The 17,035-nt window shown below is 52.7% G+C and overlaps 1 protein-coding gene across 1 annotated transcript; it reads left to right on the top strand.

Moving 5' to 3' along the window:
* The first annotated feature begins 90 nt into the window (after positions 1-90).
* LOC107202033 (glycogen phosphorylase, brain form) lies at positions 91-16,681 on the top strand. Its single transcript, XM_015622249.2, has 20 exons — positions 91-402; positions 2,499-2,600; positions 4,457-4,535; positions 5,176-5,279; positions 6,582-6,713; positions 8,813-8,924; positions 9,299-9,381; positions 10,268-10,411; positions 10,747-10,839; positions 10,950-11,096; positions 11,214-11,377; positions 11,674-11,788; positions 12,382-12,483; positions 12,610-12,757; positions 13,269-13,327; positions 14,026-14,167; positions 14,463-14,670; positions 15,049-15,183; positions 15,293-15,359; positions 15,631-16,681. The coding sequence occupies exons 1-20, from the start codon at positions 160-162 to the stop codon at positions 15,781-15,783; spliced, it is 2,532 nt and encodes an 843-aa protein (XP_015477735.1). The 5' UTR covers positions 91-159; the 3' UTR covers positions 15,784-16,681.
* Positions 16,682-17,035: the final 354 nt, after the last annotated feature.

Below are 17,035 nucleotides of genomic sequence, written 5' to 3'. Positions count from 1 at the left end.
ACCAGCCCCCTACGCCACGGCAGTCTCCAGTCGCCCTCCCGTTCCCGCTCGGCCCGCCCCGGCAGCGGCGCCGGCCCCGCCTCGTGGCGGGCGGAGGAGGCGCAGGCGCGGCGGCCCCGGCCCTGCCCCGGCTGCGGCGGAGGCGGCGGCGGCGGCGGGATGGCGGCGCCGCTGAGCGATGGGGACCGTCGGAAGCAGATCAGCGTGCGGGGCATCGCGGGGCTGGGGGACGTGGCCGAGGTGCGCAAGAGCTTCAATCGCCACCTCCACTTCACCCTCGTCAAGGACCGCAACGTCGCCACCCCCCGCGACTACTACTTCGCGCTGGCCCACACCGTGCGCGACCACCTGGTGGGCCGCTGGATCCGCACCCAGCAGCACTACTACGAGCGGGACCCCAAGGTGAGCCCCGGCGGGACGAGGGGCTGGGGCTGGGCGGCCGTGCCTTCACCAAGGGCGTCTCCGTGTCTACCTGGCAGGTGTCACTGTGGGTGCGACCCATGGGCCTCGTCCCTTGCATGCACCTGGCTGTGGGGCCCCTTGCCACGGCAGTGCCCCTCATGCATCGCACCGTGATTTCTTCCCTGCGAGCATCATGACACCTGTATCCCTCACACGCACTCAGCTGTTGCTGTGTCCCCAGGGGCATTACCATGCCCGTGTCCCTTGTACACACCTCGGCGTGGCTGTGTCCCTCACACACATCTTGCCATGTCCCCACTGACATCACCACAGCCGTGTCCCTTCTGCACTTTGCCTTGACTGTGTCCCCACAAACTCCTTGCAGTCCTGTTCCACTGAACCTGACTGCAGCATGGCCCCACCTCAGACACTCTGATAACTGTTCCCCTGTACCTTGTCACAGCCATGTCCCCTGTGGTCCCACTCTGAGCAGGTCTTTGCTGCTGCCAGCTCCTCTGCATGCTCCACCACAGTCACGTCCTGCACTCACACCGCTGCGATGGTGTCCCCTGAGGGCATCATCACCTCCATGGCTCAGCACAGTTGTGTCCTGACTTCACTCCTGCAGAACATGCAGGCAGCTCGGCTTTGAGGCTGGAGAGGAGTTTCTTGCCTTGTGAAAACCAGACTGCTCTCCCAGGTCACCAAAGCCCGGGATTCCTCCCTGCTTGCCAAGTCAGGACAGTGATCCTTGAGGTGTTGGGCGCTGCAAGATGTAATTCAGACTTAATCCTTTTGAATTAAGACCCAATCCAATGCTTGACTGGAGAGCCACAGAGAGCAGGTGTGTATGAGAGAGGCACATACCTTCCCCAGGGTGCAGGCAGGCAGCCACCTCCCTGAGTCAGCTCTTTTCCCAAGATTATGAATATTGCTTTGACACAGGAAACAAAGTGCACTTTCACAACAGAATGGCTGCACGTGCACTGGGAGTTACCCTGGGGCTTGGGACTCTCCCTTTTGTCCTAACTCACACAAATGTACCTTGATCTGTATTGCAGCACCAACAGAAGGAATTGCACAGATCCCAGAAAGGCTCAGAGGGGCCTGGAGTGAGTCTTCTTCCTGTCCTCTGCACTTAGATTTTCACTAGAAATGTGCCCCTGTGGGAGACTGAAAGGAGCAGAACATTTGTGTGCGATGATTACAGTCTTTCTGATGAGCCCCAGGGAATAGACTGACCCTTTCAGACTCCCTGCAAAGGTGGCAGAGTGGGTAATCCTGCTGCTTAGCAGGGAAAGATCCACACTACAGTGGAAATGGATTCAAAGGATAGCATAATTTGAAGTCAGGTTATTGTTCTGTTAAGAATTCCAGTTTATGTATAAAAATACCCACAGTGATGAATATGATTGAGGGCAAAAGTTTGCACAGCCTGCTCCTCATCCCACAAACAGGCTTTTGTTAGTATTAGTGGCACAGACAGAGCTCCTCTCAAACTTGGAAGGTCACTGCACAGTTGTGCCAGGAACCCTGCCACCCATGGGACAATTTACTTGTTCAACAGGGCAAAACGGGAGTGAAACTCGGTGTGGGGTGAGCAGGAGGACCCATCAGATGGGAGTGCTGGAAAATTACTTTCAGGAAGGTGCTGGCCCTCAGCCCAGCCAGCCTGCATGGGGCAGGGGGCTTGCTCTGGCTTTTGGGAGACTGGATCAGCTTCAGCCTAGCATGGGAAAACTTTAAAAGCCCAGCGTAAACATCACCTCAGCTGAGCCTGACAGTGTATAAATATGTCATTCAGCATCCTAGATAATACTTGCCCTGAGTTAATTAGGGAAACACTTAACAGGCAGCGAGATTTTTCTATAGAAGGCTGTTGGCGGGGAGATGTGTGGTGGAGACTTGGCCGGCGTCCCGCATGAAATTCTTCTGACAAACAGCTCTGGTGCGTGGTGTTCAGGAGCAGGCGCCAAAAGCCAGTCTGGGAAGACATCCCTCCTCTGGAAAATGCTTGGGTCTGCTATTGATTTTAAGCAGCTTTGGTGAAAGCAAAGTGTTGTGCTGTGTGTAAGTGTCTCGCTTTGCCTCTCCAGCGCATTTACTACCTGTCCCTGGAGTTCTACATGGGTCGCACTCTGCAGAACACCATGGTGAACCTGGGCCTGCAGAATGCTTGTGACGAAGCCATTTACCAGGTAAAGTCTTGGGGGTACCAGGGTCCCCCTGAGGCTAAACTTTTTCACACAGATGGCTGAGTATCTTTATTTCTCAGGGCTTCATCTGAGAAGGCTGTGTTATTTGGACTATATAAAATGAAGCTTGGGTCTTTCTTAGTGTTTTTCATTCCCTAGAGAAGACAATGGGGGGACATTGCGGTTCCTTGGAGTTGGAGTACATTTTTTCCAAACCACCATTTTCCTCTAGCAAATGGGAGAACCCAGAAGTGTATACTGAAAACAACACCCAGTATCCTAAATGACATGAGAGTCACAGGCTGCAAAGAGGTTTCCATTAGTAGGAGAGGTGATGTTTTATCACAGTAGATGTAGTGTAATGGGAGAGACTGGACCAGAGCAGCAAAACACCAAATTACATTGTTCATACATTGAGGTACAGAAGGCACAGCAGCAGCGCTGCCAGATAGAAGTTAATTGGTGGGAAGGGAGAAAGGAGGGGAAATAATTTGCTTGAAATAAAATGTCCTCAGATGATGGGAAGAAAACACTGCTGGGTATCTCCAAGGTAATCACTAAAGTGAGGCCACTGTTACTTACTTATATGGTTATTTACAGACACCTCTGCAACAGCACTGTGACCTCTTTTGACAGAAAGTGAGGTTTTCAGCTTTCTCACACAAAGGCTTTATTTCTCCCAGCTTCCCCTCTCCTCTCCCTCTGCCCCATCAGATTGATCCATGTTACACTTACTAGCAGAGGTTGGGCACATCACTGTATCTCTAAAGGAGGTACTGCAGTTGCTGCAACAACTTGCCAGGAAACATCCTGGCAAGCACTTTGCTTGCCAAGAGATCGGAAGGGATTTCCAGGGAGGCACCTGTTTCCTCTCTGAGGTATTGTGCCTCAGAGGGTAGGCTGTTTTTTTTTCAGGGAGCATCCTCCAAGTTCCTTTACAAGACACTTTCCAAGTGCAGATTTGGCCCGACATGCCAAGGCTTTCCTTGCTGTAGCCTCCAGCATGCGGAGCTCATCAGTGGCCAGGTTGCTTCAGAGCATGGCTTTGTCATTGAGAGAATTTGTCTCAGTTTTTGTGTCCCCATCACTCTGTGCATGAGGCTTTCCCACCTTGTGGCTGCAGACCACTGAAGTGCTGGGAAAACAGTTTAGGGAGCAGCTGTGGTATTGGCTTGACTGTTCCCCCCTGGCACCAGGGCAAGCTACTGCTGCCCCCTGAGAGTCTGCACCTCTGGACTCTTTGAGAGTCCTTGCTGCTGGCAGCCTTAGCCTCATTTGGCAGGGGCCCCCAGGCCATAGAATTAATGGCTCAAGAGATGCAGGCAACCACTTCCAGCCACGGACTGCAGCCAAGGAGCTCGGTGGCAGGCTGGGCAGGATGTGGGAAGCACAGAGAGTGATGGTGAATGCTGCAGTCACTGCTGCCAGCCTGGCTGTGCCCTTCCTCAAGGACCCGATGGGCATGGGCAGAGGGATGACCTCCCCTTCCCAGGCAGGACTCAGGGGTTCCTTGCACACTGACTTGACCATTCCTCCCATACTGTCTCCAGTGTCAAGCTTGGTCAAAGGCATCCTGACCTGAGGGGATGCCAGGGCATGAGTGTTTTGTCTGAAGTCTCTAAGGAAACCTTCTTTATGGGAAAGTGACATCTGGTGATGGGCTAAATTGTTTTCCAATCAATTGGGCTGCCCAAGGACTAGGGGCTGGTGAGATGCTTTGTGGGGAGGGATGCAGAGACCTTGTGGATTTAACTTCCCTCAGTGTGGGTGGTTTTGGGATGTGTTTGTCCTCCTTGGAGAGCAGCTCAGGACATGGGGTTTGTTTGGTGACATATTCTGCTGTGGTTCTTTCCCAATAGCTGGGTTTGGACTTGGAGGAGCTGGAAGAAATTGAAGAAGATGCTGGACTGGGAAATGGAGGCCTGGGCCGCCTGGCAGGTAATACAGGGGGAGGAAAGTTTCCTTCTCATGGAGAGTGCATGGGGACTGAGGGTGGTGTGGCTGTCACACCCTCACCACTGGCATCTGCCCCATAGCTTGAGCAGTATGGGACCCTCCTGCCTGCTCCTGGTTGGCCAGAAACATCCCCTCCCCAGTGAGAGCTGTAGGTGTGTGTTCCCCAGTGCAGCAGGCAGGGCTGCGGCTGGAAGAGGCTGTCTGGAGCCTTTCTCCTCACCTCCCCGTGAAATCTCTCACTTCTCAGAGGCACTCAACAGCTCTCACACAGGCAGATTGTTGGCTGCTATTTTAGTCTGCCTGTCCCGTGGGACAGCTGGAGATGAGAGCTCCCCGGCACAGCGTAAACGCTGGGGCTGATCTTTACCAGAAATGCCAGGATTGAGGGCTGGAAGGGTTTCCTTTGAAAGCAATAATAGTTAAGTAGCTGGTGGTGGAGCAGGTCGGGGTCAGAAGCCCTGCTTCACTGGGCAGACAGGCTTAGAGCAAGGCCAGTTTAGAAGAGCTCTCACTGCAACAAAGCTGGATTTGGGGTTTTGGTGACCTGTCCTCATCACCAACAATTTTTGGGGGTTTGTGGTTGCTCAGCAGGACTTGCATAGAGTTTCCTTGATCCTTGCAGCCTGTTTCCTGGACTCCATGGCCACACTGGGGCTGGCAGCTTATGGTTATGGCATCCGCTATGAGTTTGGGATCTTCAACCAGAAGATTGTCGATGGCTGGCAGGTACTTGGGAAACTCAGGTCCTTTTTTCTTCCTCTGTTTCATGCTATGGGCAAGGCCTGGACGTAAAAGGCACTGCAGTGCCTTGAGCTACTCCTAAACTGGGCATTTGAGTCTGTCACTCAGCAAGATGATGTGAGAGTTGAGCCACAGGGCATGGCTGAGACCAGAGGTCTGCCTGCCTGCATCTCCACAGTGCAGCTGCAACAGCCCCAAAGTCTCATCCAGCTTGGCAGTGAGTCAGCAAAGCAGTCAGACTAAGGATGGTGATGTGCCTAAATACCTCAGAAAGGTGTCTGGCAGAGGATGTGTTTGATCATGATGGAATGTAGGAAAGTGCCTGGGGTGATTGCTGCTCCTATGGTTTCCCTGGGCAATGGCAGACAGGACTTAAACAGGGATTTTCCTGTAGCATTAGTGACCATACTATTTTTCAGTGAAAATAGGCTAAAAAAGTGCCCCAGCTAGCAGTTTTCCTTACTGTGTGCCTAGAAATGGTTTTCATTACGAGACTTACCTTGCTTCAGAATATGAAGTATCTTTTTTTCCTTTAAACACCACTGTGTAAGTCAGGGACAATGAGAGGTTTGAAGGTTGTTTTTTCCTGCTTCTCCACAAAGGAGCTGCAATGCTAGGCCCCATAAATGGTGAAAACAGGGAGGGGAACTCTTCCCCTGCATTTGACTTCATGTTTCTTAATAAAGAACAGAGGTGGTGGCATGCTGGGCTCTGACACTCCCCCCTGCCTTGCCCCTCCTTGTCCCACTATCTCCCCCTTCCTTTAAGTCCCTCCCCCCCACAGCAGAGAAATTCATGGAGGCACAAAGCATCTCTGGATAACACTAGCCTGGGTGGCTCTGATGGATTCACTTTGCTCTTATTGCCACAGTTGTGAGCTGAGAGGAGAAACCCTTTCTGGCAGAAGGCAGAGCAGTTAACAAGACCTGGCTTACAGGGTGTTGCTTGTGGCCAGGAACAGCACCACTGGGTGCCATATCCCACATATTCCACAATCCACAGTCAAACTGGATGTAAAGGACTGGAGACAAACCAAGTGCAGTGGTCTGTGCAGTTTGGATGGTTTAAACCGTAACAAAGGTTTGTAGAGGCTGATTTGTTTATGCCGGCTGGGATGCAGTCATCCAAGTTTTGGAAAGCCCAGCTATCCTCTAGAGGCCTCTGCATATCCATTTTTAAAGCCAGCTTGCTGGAGCTTTGCTTTCAGATCAATCTCCCTTCAAAGAGCCTTGTTCAGCCTTCACTTGGAGCCATGAGCCACTCCTTGAAGGCCGTGTTCTCTTGCAGGTGGAGGAGGCGGATGACTGGCTGCGCTACGGCAATCCCTGGGAGAAGGCCCGTCCCGAGTACATGCTCCCAGTGCACTTCTACGGCCGTGTGGAGCACACTCCCGAGGGGGTGAAGTGGGTCGACACCCAGGTACCACCATCTGTCTCCCTGCTGGGCTGGAGAAGGCCAGGCAGGGTAACCCTGGGCTGCCTGAGGTCTTCAGGCTTTGCTTCTCCCCCCAACTGGCCAAACTGTATCTGCTACCCTTGCAGTTACAAAGGTGACTTCATAGCCTATGGGGTTTGAGGAGGTAAAAGCTTCTGTTGAATTGTTGCAGCAGGATTTGAGAAGAAAGAGGCATCTATTGATCTCCAGGGCAAAGCCCCAGTCTTGCATGGATTTATGTTAGAGGAGAATTGTAGGCTCCTTCCACGTTGCTCCTGGCCATTGCTCACTCACACCCTGTAGATTTTCAGGTGGTTCTGATGTTGCTGCTGTGCAGGGGCATGGAGCAATCCTGTGGGTGTTTAATTCTTGTCATGAGAGCAAGTTCCTCTTTCTCAGAGCAGCTCAATGGGCAGAGTGCTGCCAGGGAAGGCTGGAGACATGGATTCCCGTTTCCAGTCTGCCTGGAGGCCTTGTTTTGTGGCATCATGGTGCACAAACACCCTTTCAGCCTCTCCCACAGTTGAGGAGGTAATTCTGTACTTCAGGAGCTCGTGCTTGTTCAGGCTACTGCATCATAGGTGCATTCCCATCTTGCTGCTAACAATTAGGGATATAATTAGGCACAGGGTTATTAAAAGGATTGAAGATGCTTCAGCCTCTCCTCTGTAAGCACTGCTCAGGGTAGAGGAAGGAAGGACAATTAATTTCTCTGTGATTCAGGCAGATGACCTAACCTTGTTCCCATAAAGTTCAGTGGTCCCTCAGCCTGATGGACCAGCTCAGTTAATCCGAGGAGCTCACAGTCACAGACCCCAGCCATTCTCTTCAGCTCCAAGAGCTGAAGCTCAGTTACAGAGTCACCTGGGCCTGCTCAGAGGAGAAATAAACCATTTTATTTCTGGTTGTCAGAGGCCATGCAGTGACCTAGGCCATTGCCAGATGACAGTGCAGGGGTTCAACACCACAGCCCCAGCACAGGGAACATTTTGGAGGAGCTGTGCCAGAGGTCTGTGGCCCCCAGGTGCAGCAGGCATCCATTTGGGCACCAAGTACCATTGCATTTCAGCATGCCTTTCTTCTGATCCTGCTGGTAGTCTGGGGTTTCAGGGATCCCAAACACTGCTTCCTACAAGGAGGTGAGTTTTCAGATAGGGCTGCTTAGGGAACAAGTTGGAAAGGTTGGAAAAAGCCAAAGATGCAGTCTCCAAATATAGCATGGCTGAGTTCATGTGATGTGTGCCCCGGTCCCTGGGCAGGCTCCCTGCCTGCTTCCATGTTCGGAACTGGTAACAACAGCTTGGAAAGCCTGAGCTTTTGCTGATTCTCCCCAGAGGGTAGGTGTTGCTGATGCCAGCACAAAGGGGCTGTTCAGGACCAACACACTGATCTGCCCAGGTTTTCCCTGCTGTGTGAGCTGGGAGCTCCAGGGTTACTCACTTAGCCATGTGTGTAGCCTCCTGAGGCCTAAGCATCATCTGCAAACTGCACAAAGAGTTTCACACTCATGTTCAGTTCAGGTGCAGGAGATCTCAGTAGAGTTATCCAGGCAGGTTCAACAAACCCTGACTATTGGGTGGATGGCTCTGGAAATGGTGCTGCAGTTGTAGGGTTTGGTCCTGGCAGGTTGCAGAAGGTTAATGGGCAGGATTCAGGCTGTGGAGTTAATCCCAGATTGGAACACAAAAGTCCAAGCTGCCCTGGCTCTACCCCAGCACAGACAGAATCACGGTGGGCAGCTGAGGGTGCTTTCAGTGCTCTGAGAGCAACCCCAGTTGGTACAGGAGAGTCAGCAGGTTTCTTACAACTCTCTCTTGAATTTGTTTGATGGGGCTGTAACTCCAGTTGGTCAGTAAAGCTCCAGACAGCTCTGGTTCCCTATGAATGCTTTCCCAGTAGGTGGTGGAAGTGCCCATGACAGCAGGGAAATCAGTGAGGCTCAGCAGGTGTATTTTAGTGAGGTGAGAGTCCTTCCACAGCCAGGACTTGTCTTTATCCTCTGGATTCTTCCTGCAGAGGTTTCAGCCACTGTCCCACATTCTCTGAGCTGTGCTGTGACCAGGGGGGAATATTGTCCTTTCCAGGTTGTCCTTGCCATGCCTTACGACACCCCAGTGCCTGGATACAAGAACAACACTGTGAACACCATGAGACTCTGGTCTGCCAAGGCACCAAATGACTTCAACCTCCAGGAGTGTAAGTGCTGTCCTTCCACTGCCTCTCCTCTGGCCAGTCCCTTTGTGCATGGCACCCGGCACAGCACTTCACATCTGGCCTGCTTTGTATTTATCTCATAGCTATCTCCAAAACACAGCACTGTGTGCAAATCCATGGATCACACTACTCCCCAACTGCTTCCAGAGCCCTCATACACCAGGACACCCACCCATCTCCTCTTGCCACTCTAGTACCTTTCATACATGTACATTCCCATTCTGTTCCATTAATAGGGGTCTGAATATTCCTGTTACAAAATCCCTCTGCAAGAGAAGAGGGAAGAGTATGGTGTCAGGGACCTGACTGAATCTCTTCAGCTGCTGCAGTGCTGTGTGTTATTTCTCTCCCTGCAGTCAATATGGGTGACTACATCGAGGCAGTGTTGGACAGAAACCTGGCAGAAAACATATCCAGAGTTCTGTACCCAAATGATAACGTGAGTGACTTGCTTGCCTTTCTTCCCATTTGCTCAGAATTACCCTTCCTGCAGTTGTATCTCCTTGTTTGCAAACTCTGGAAGGTCATGGCCATCTGATGCTTGTTGCTCTGCTTTAATACAGTAGATTGTCCCTATAATTCCCAGTGAACATGTGTGGCTCTGCTGGCTCCAGAGGGTCTTTCCTGACTGATTGGCAGCTAAGAGTCTGGCCTATATGATGTAGCTGCTCTGTTCCGTGCTGCAGGGAGGGAAAGACATTACTCCTTCAGCTTCAAGGCAGTTGCCAGTTTACACGGTGGGGACTCATCTCCATCCCTAGTTCAAGGGATTTCTCACTGCAAGGGCTGTCCCAGGCCAAGCACTCACTGGGCTCTGGGTCCAAAAGGGAAGAGCCCTCTTATCTAGTCATGGATTGGCATCTGTGCTGGAAAAGCAAATATCCTGCACTTTACCCCACACCCTGTCAAACCTGCTGGTGTTTTAAAACAGACCAGCACAAAGCACAGTGTGTAGGAGGCAGCTGGTATGTCCAGAGGCACTTCTGGCTATTGCAGAAAGCCCAAAATCCTTTGTCCAGAAACCCTGAAAAGGACTTTGCTGCAAGGGAGGGAGCTGTGCTGGCTCTGTAGGAGGAGCACGGATGGGGCAGGCTCTGTTGCTCTCTCTGGAAGCAGCTGTTTGGGATGCCAAGCCCCTTGTGAGTCCCTGCAGCTGTTGTCCACATCAGAGACATATGAGAAACATCCACATTTGCCCTGGTGAGGAGCCAAATGTCTGAAGGGTGTTGGGAAGCCCCTCGGGGTGCAGAGGAGCATCTCCAGGGCTTTGGCTGCCAGGTGGGGATGGCAGCTGCAGCTCTGATGGATGTGGTGTCCCCACTCAGTTCTTTGAAGGCAAGGAGCTGCGGCTGAAGCAGGAGTACTTTGTGGTGGCTGCCACCCTCCAGGACATCATTCGCCGCTTCAAGTCCTCCAAATTCGGCTGCCGAGACCCTGTGAGAACGTGCTTTGAAACCTTCCCAGACAAGGTGAGTTTCTGGCACCGGGGAAATTTCAGCCAGACTTGCCTCTCATGAGGGAGAGCAGAATGCTCAGGACTAAATGGGGGCATTTATACAATTACCCTGTCAGTTTGGGTTGTAAAAGAGATGATCTCCAGGCCTATTTTCCCAGGGAAAAAATTGTAATTCGGAGCAAAACTTGAAAAGTTTGAATAGCTCCATTGATGAGAAGTCTGTCTGTTTCTGGGTTGTGAGTCATGAGAAGAGCCTTGGGGCTGACCCTTACCCCAACCCCTGAGCGTGCAGGGCACTGTCACAGCCCTGTCACTGCCAGAACTGAGACCAGCAAGTCTGTCTTGCAGGTGGCCATTCAGCTAAATGACACCCACCCTGCCCTGTCCATACCAGAGCTCATGCGGATCCTGGTGGATGTGGAGAAAGTGGACTGGGACAAGGTGAGCAGAGTTGGGAGGACCATGCTGAACCTTGCAGGGGAAGAACCTGTGGGATTTCCTTTTCCCTCCTGGCCTGGGTGCATGTGCATTAACCTGCTGTTTGTAATCAGGCCTGGGAGATCACAAAAAGGACCTGTGCCTACACCAACCACACCGTGCTGCCTGAAGCCCTGGAGCGCTGGCCGGTCTCCATGTTTGAGAAGCTGCTGCCACGCCACCTGGAGATCATTTATGCCCTTAACCAAATGCACCTCGATGTAAGGGACTGGTCCCAGGCCGTGGGAACCCTGGGGGTCTTGGTGTCACCACCTTTAGGATGGGAATGCTCCTAGGTCCTGTGGCTGTGTCACTCTTGTCCCTCTCCCTGCCTGCAGCGTGTGGCAGCTCTGTACCCAGGGGACATCGACCGTCTGCGGAGGATGTCGGTGATCGAGGAGGGAGACTGCAAGCGGATCAACATGGCTCATCTCTGCGTCATTGGCTCCCACGCCGTCAATGGCGTGGCCCGCATCCACTCCGACATCGTAAAGAACTCAGTGTGAGTTGGGACATAGCCAGGCACCCTCTCTGCCCACTGGGCTTTGCCTGCCAGCTGGGAAGGGGTGAGCTGGGTGTCCAGGTCTGCTTTGGTTGCCTTGCTGGGGAGACTCTCTCCCTTTGGAGCTGGTGAAACTCTCGGCAATACTGCTGAGGGAGGGGGTAAGAGGCAGCAAAGAGTTCACAGCTGTTACAGGGAGAGTGACAGAGTCAATCCTGAGTCAGGAGCACACACTGGGGCAGCCCAGCTGTACCTCTGGGTGGTGGTGTGTGGCTCAGAGCTCCCTGGTGTTTCAGGTTCAAGGATTTCTATGAGCTGGAGCCAGAAAAGTTTCAGAACAAGACCAATGGCATCACGCCGAGGCGCTGGCTCCTGCTGTGCAACCCAGGACTGGCTGACATTATTGCTGAGGTGAGTGGTGAGCATGTGAGGTGAGGGGCTGAGCATGATCCCTTTGGTCACCTCTTCTTGTGGTCTGGTTAGCCCCCAGGCAGAAATCTGCATCTGATCCCTGCCCTCGTGGGGACTGCACACAGAGACAACCAACCACAGGGTGTCTGCACAAGTGTGCAGCTTCATAAGCACAAAGAGCTCCTGTGGAGGCCCAGCCCCAGTTCTGTCCCTACTGTTTCCCAGGCCCTTTAGGACAGGTTTTTACATCACACTGCAACATGCCATGGCTGAATATCATCCTGCAATTAAATGTATTTTCATGTCCTGCCCATCAGTTTCTCCAGCTGGCAAGAGGCCGTGGCATATGTGCACACACCTTCCCTCTTTCTGCTAAAACTCCTTGAGAAAGGGGGACTTGTCCAAATTTTTACTAGTGCCCTGTTTCCATTTGGCTTCTTTGTGACACAGAGAAGTAACCATGAGAAACTGTAGCCCTTTTCCGGGCCACACTGCCTATTCCAGTTCCCGGTGGGACAGTGGCACCTCTGCTGGGGAAGGGCAGTTGTGGACTGGGTGAAGTGTCTCATGACATTCCTGGTTTGTTGTTTTAGAAAATTGGCGAGAGCTTTATCACAGATCTGAGCCAGCTGAAGAAGCTACTGGAATTCATTGATAATGAGACTTTTATCAGGGATGTGGCAAAAGTCAAGCAGGTAACGTGCACTGGAGGTGGCCCAGGGGAAGAGGGCTAACAGCACCATGCTGCCAGGAACATCCCAGCAGCCAATGCTCACTTCTGATGCAAGTCCTGGGAACTCATGCCTGTATTTTTCTGCCAGGAGAACAAGCTGAAGTTTGCAACCTACTTGGAGGAGCAGTACAAGGTGAAGATCAACCCTATGTCCATGTTTGATGTCCAGGTGAAGCGAATCCATGAGTATAAGCGGCAACTGCTGAACTGCCTGCACGCCATCACCCTCTACAACCGTAAGTCCCCCAGCCTCTCACTGCCAGGACTTCTCTCCAGGAGGGAATTCAGAGTGTCTGGAGGGTGATACAGAGCTCTGGGGAAAAGCTCACAGCCCAAAGCTCCAGCCCAGGTAACCTCCACACCTGTTCTGCAGGTGTCAAGACCGACCTGGTGCAAGTTAAGACCCCATTTCCCACTGTGTATTTGAAGCCCCTGCTCATTCCCAAAGGGAGGCAAGTCATTGGAGCTCTGCATTGTTCTGGCTTGAGTAGTTCTCTAAGGATCTGAATCTGCAAGGATTCTGTGGCCATTTTTTGCCCACCACATGTCTCGTTTGGCTTCAGGGTCCTGCAAGGATGATGGGTCCTTGTGACATGGGTTGAGATCCCAGCCCATCTCTGATCCAGGCAGTAAACTCTGCCCAGTTTATCTTCAGTTCTGAAGATTAGAATTTTTGGGGTTTTTTTAAGATCAAATTTGACCTTTCAAATTTGAAAAAATTTTGAAGAAAGATCCCTGCTCTTTCAGGCATCAGATGTAATCCATCCAAATCCTTTGTGCCCAGGACCATTATGATCGGAGGAAAGGTAACCTGCATTCCAGACTCGGTGCATGTGTGGCTCAGGGGGTGGGTGGGGAAGGTCCTGTCCCCTTTCCATGGCTTTGCTGGGCCTGCTGTAGATTAGTCAGCAGTAGGAAACAGCTCCATGGACTAACTGGACTGAGCAAGGCTCCATCACTATTACCCCATGGTTAAGGACCTTTCCTCCCAACATGGTGTTTTTCCTAATTCATGGCTGGGAGAATTAGGATTGTTCAGGGTCTGGGGAGACTTTATTGTAGTCTTTCAGTACTTGAAGTGGGCCTTTTAAGAAAGATGGGGATAAATGTTTTAGCAGGATCTGTTGTGATAGGATTAGGGATAGGGGTTTTAAATTGAAGAAGGGTTAATTTAGATTAGATCTAAGGTGGGAATTCTTTTCTATCAGTGTGATGACCCACTGGAACAGGTTGCCCCAAGGTGATACGTGTTCCATCTCTGGAAACATTCAAGATAGGCTGGATGGAGCTCTCAACAACCTGGTCTAGTTGGATGTGCCTGCTTATTGCAGGGGGGTTGGACTAAATGTCTTATAAAGGTCCTTTCCAACCCAAACCATGCTGTGATTCCATGTGAACAGCAGAGGTGAGGCTCAGACGCCCTGCAGTGAGGACCCCACACTGGCATCTCTCATGCTCTCCCTTCCTTAAAAGCTTTCCCCATTTCTGGGCTGCTCTTCTTCAGGCAGCCCCTGGCTACCACATGGCCAAGATGATCATCAAACTCATCACATCCATTGGTGAGGTCATCAACAACGACCCCTATGTGGGGGACAAGCTCAAGGTCATCTTCCTGGAGAACTACCGGGTATCCCTGGCTGAGAAGGGTATGTCTGGTCTTTTGTAAGCATGTGTCAGAATTTGGGCATGTGCTAGCCAAGCCCAGGAACGGGCTGGCCTGAGAGGCTGCCTGTCCCCTAGCAAGAGCCTGAAGGCTTCACACAGGGCTTCATGCAGGTCTGGCATCAGGTGCATGGGGTCATGGCAAAGCTGAGCCTGGCTCCAGAGTTGTGCTGTTTGGGCTGAGGGCGAGGTTAGAAGGGCCATTGGTAAATGCCAGTCCTGGTTGTGGGGAGCTGCAATGTGCCAAGGATTAACTCCTACCTCTCTTGCACCTGGCAGTGATCCCAGCAGCGGATCTCTCCCAGCAGATCTCCACAGCTGGCACGGAGGCCTCAGGTACTGGCAACATGAAGTTCATGGTGAATGGAGCCCTCACCATTGGTACCATGGACGGAGCCAATGTGGAGATGGCTGAGGAGGCAGGCGAAGAAAATCTCTTCATATTTGGCATGCGAGTGGAGGACGTGGAGGCCCTGGATCGGAAAGGGTTGGTGCACACCAGGGCTTGTCAGATGGGGATGCAGAGCTCAGCTCTGGTGGGGAGAGCCACATTCTCTGGGAGGGGCATCTTCCTCTCTGGGCAGCTCTGGAGCAGGAAAAAGCAAGGGGCTAGAGGCAGTCTTTGCCTTGGGCTGCAAGGATTCAGTTCACCCAGAGCACAGTGGCTGTGAGTGGGACATGGCACAAAGTGTATCAGACACAGCTGCTGGTTGGAGCCGTGAGCAGGGTGCTCTGGTGGACACAGCCCTGGGAGCAAGTCCCCTCACTCAGGAGCTGTACCACATCCTTGCCTGCCCTCCCTGCCCCAGACACAAGGGCCCCTGGAAGAGCAGCAGTGCCTAGAGCCTGTCTGTGCTGGGCACAGGTACAACGCCCGGGAGTACTACGAGAGCCTGCCCGAGCTGCGCCAGGCCATCGACCAGATCAGCAGCGGCTTCTTTTCCCCTCGAGACCCCGGCTGCTTCAAGGATGTTGTGAACATGCTCATGTACCATGACAGGTGAGTCCTGGGAAGCATTCCTGTGCAGCGGGGAGCCCTGCCTGCTCATGGGAAGATGTCTGTCCTGCCCAGAAGGCAAACTCCAGACAGATTCTGCTTTGGGTTTCAGGTTTAAGGTGTTTGCAGACTATGAGGCCTACATTAAGTGCCAAGGGCAAGTGGACCAGCTGTTCATGGTAAGACAGGCCCATTGCTGAGTGGGAAGGCTGGGATCTTTGTCCATGGCAGTGCAGTGGGAAGGCTGGGGGTAGCTGGGATGAGTGTGCTCCAGTGGAGCCCTTATGGATACTGCAGCATGTGTGTGCCCTGGGGCACGGTGAGGCAGGTTTGGCTGCTGTAGCAACCCCACACTGTAGTGTTTTAAACCAGCCAGTGCCCTACAAGGCTGCAAGCCAGGATGGAAGTGAGTGAGCAACTGGGTACTGACATTGCCTCTCCTCTTCTTAGGATCCCCGTGAATGGACAAGGAAAGTCATCAGGAACATTGCGTGCTCGGGCAAGTTCTCCAGTGACAGAACCATCACAGAGTATGCTCGTGAGATCTGGGGGGTGGAGCCTTCTGCCACAGCAATCCCCCCACCCAACCTCCCCCGAAACTGATGCAAGCACCAAGGGAAGGAAGGAGGGATATGCTCCCATTGCAGGAGGCCTCACCTGCATTTCACCACCAGTCAGATGGGCTCAGCTCTACAGAACCAAGGCCTTTCCCTCAGAGGGTATAGAAGGATGCTCTGAGGAGGAGCCCTGAATGAGGAACAAGAGCTGGGGGACAAGAGCAAGGACCTTGTGTTTGCACCTACTTAGCCTGCATGTGCTGCATAGTGCTTTTAGTGAGATGACCATGGATAAGTCTTCCACGGCTTGCTCCGTGCTTAACAAGGGCTTTCCAAGTAAACCCTCCCCTCCCTGCTGTGTGCAAGGGCCTGGCCTCCTTGACCCTGCCCCACAAGTAGGATTAACCAACACAGAGTGTGTCTTCTCCAGGGGTCTGCCAGGCCCAAAGCTGGGAGAGGCCAATCCCTGCCCATCCCCTGCCCCAGTATCACCTAAAGGGGGGGCTGGCAGTGAAAGCAGCTGGCCCTAGGGCAGGCACCAATGTCAAACACTGTGCCACAAGCAAGAGAGCCTGAGATCAGCCACTTCTTGCCACAGAGCTTACTGTAGCCTCCTACCACACCTTTTTCCTAACTAAAAGCCCAATAACCAAGCTACTCCAGGGATTTTAGCCTCCGTGTCTGCATAGGGAGGGCTGTACCTGCCACTGCCAGATGGGTGGCTGAGCCTGCTGGCTCTTGGCTCTGCAGGTACAGCTGTGTGCTGCTCCAGGGGTGAACAGTGGATCACATCCCTGGTACTCCTCTGTAGCAGAGTCATACTGCTCCACATGTCCCTCCCAGTGCTGGGGTCACAGTTTAACACCCATAGTGCTGTGTAGTGCACCAGTACTGCCCTGTTTGACACCAACTCATTAAAACAACCTGAACACCTGCTGGTTTGACTTGTGACTACTCCATGCCTCTGAGTTCAGGTTGCAACAAGTTCAGGTCACAATGCCTGAATCACTGCTGTCCTTCCCCAGCTGTGGCTTTGTGGTTTGTAGTCCCTTGCAGCTGGCATGGTGTTGGCACCACCATGGGGAGGCAACATACCCATGACAGGCTGACTGTACACACTGGGGTGGGGGTTAGTGTTGGGTTTGCCCTGCAAATGGCACACAGGGCTCCTGAACTAGAAATCACACAGGCAATTCCCATCTCCCCCATTCCCAGGGGAAAAGCAGAGCCTCAGCTGCAGCTGTACTACAGGCACAGACCCTCTGCTCCAGGAAAGTCACTCCCCTAGAGTTGGCAGC

Source organism: Parus major, chromosome 3 (genome assembly GCF_001522545.3).
Source record: "Parus major isolate Abel chromosome 3, Parus_major1.1, whole genome shotgun sequence".
Taxonomy (NCBI): domain Eukaryota; kingdom Metazoa; phylum Chordata; class Aves; order Passeriformes; family Paridae; genus Parus; species Parus major.
Note: the sequence above shows the minus strand (reverse complement) of the source record. Positions and strands in the feature narration are given on the sequence as shown.

Coding starts and splice junctions, on each gene's coding strand:
- LOC107202033 (XM_015622249.2), top strand. CDS start 160: ATGGCGGCGCCGCTGAGCGATGGGGACCGTCGGAAGCAGATCAGCGTG. Junction 12,484..12,609: donor ATGTGGCAAAAGTCAAGCAG/GTAACGTGCACT, acceptor TTTTTCTGCCAG/GAGAACAAGCTGAAGTTTGC. Junction 12,758..13,268: donor CGCCATCACCCTCTACAACC/GTAAGTCCCCCA, acceptor CTGCTCTTTCAG/GCATCAGATGTAATCCATCC.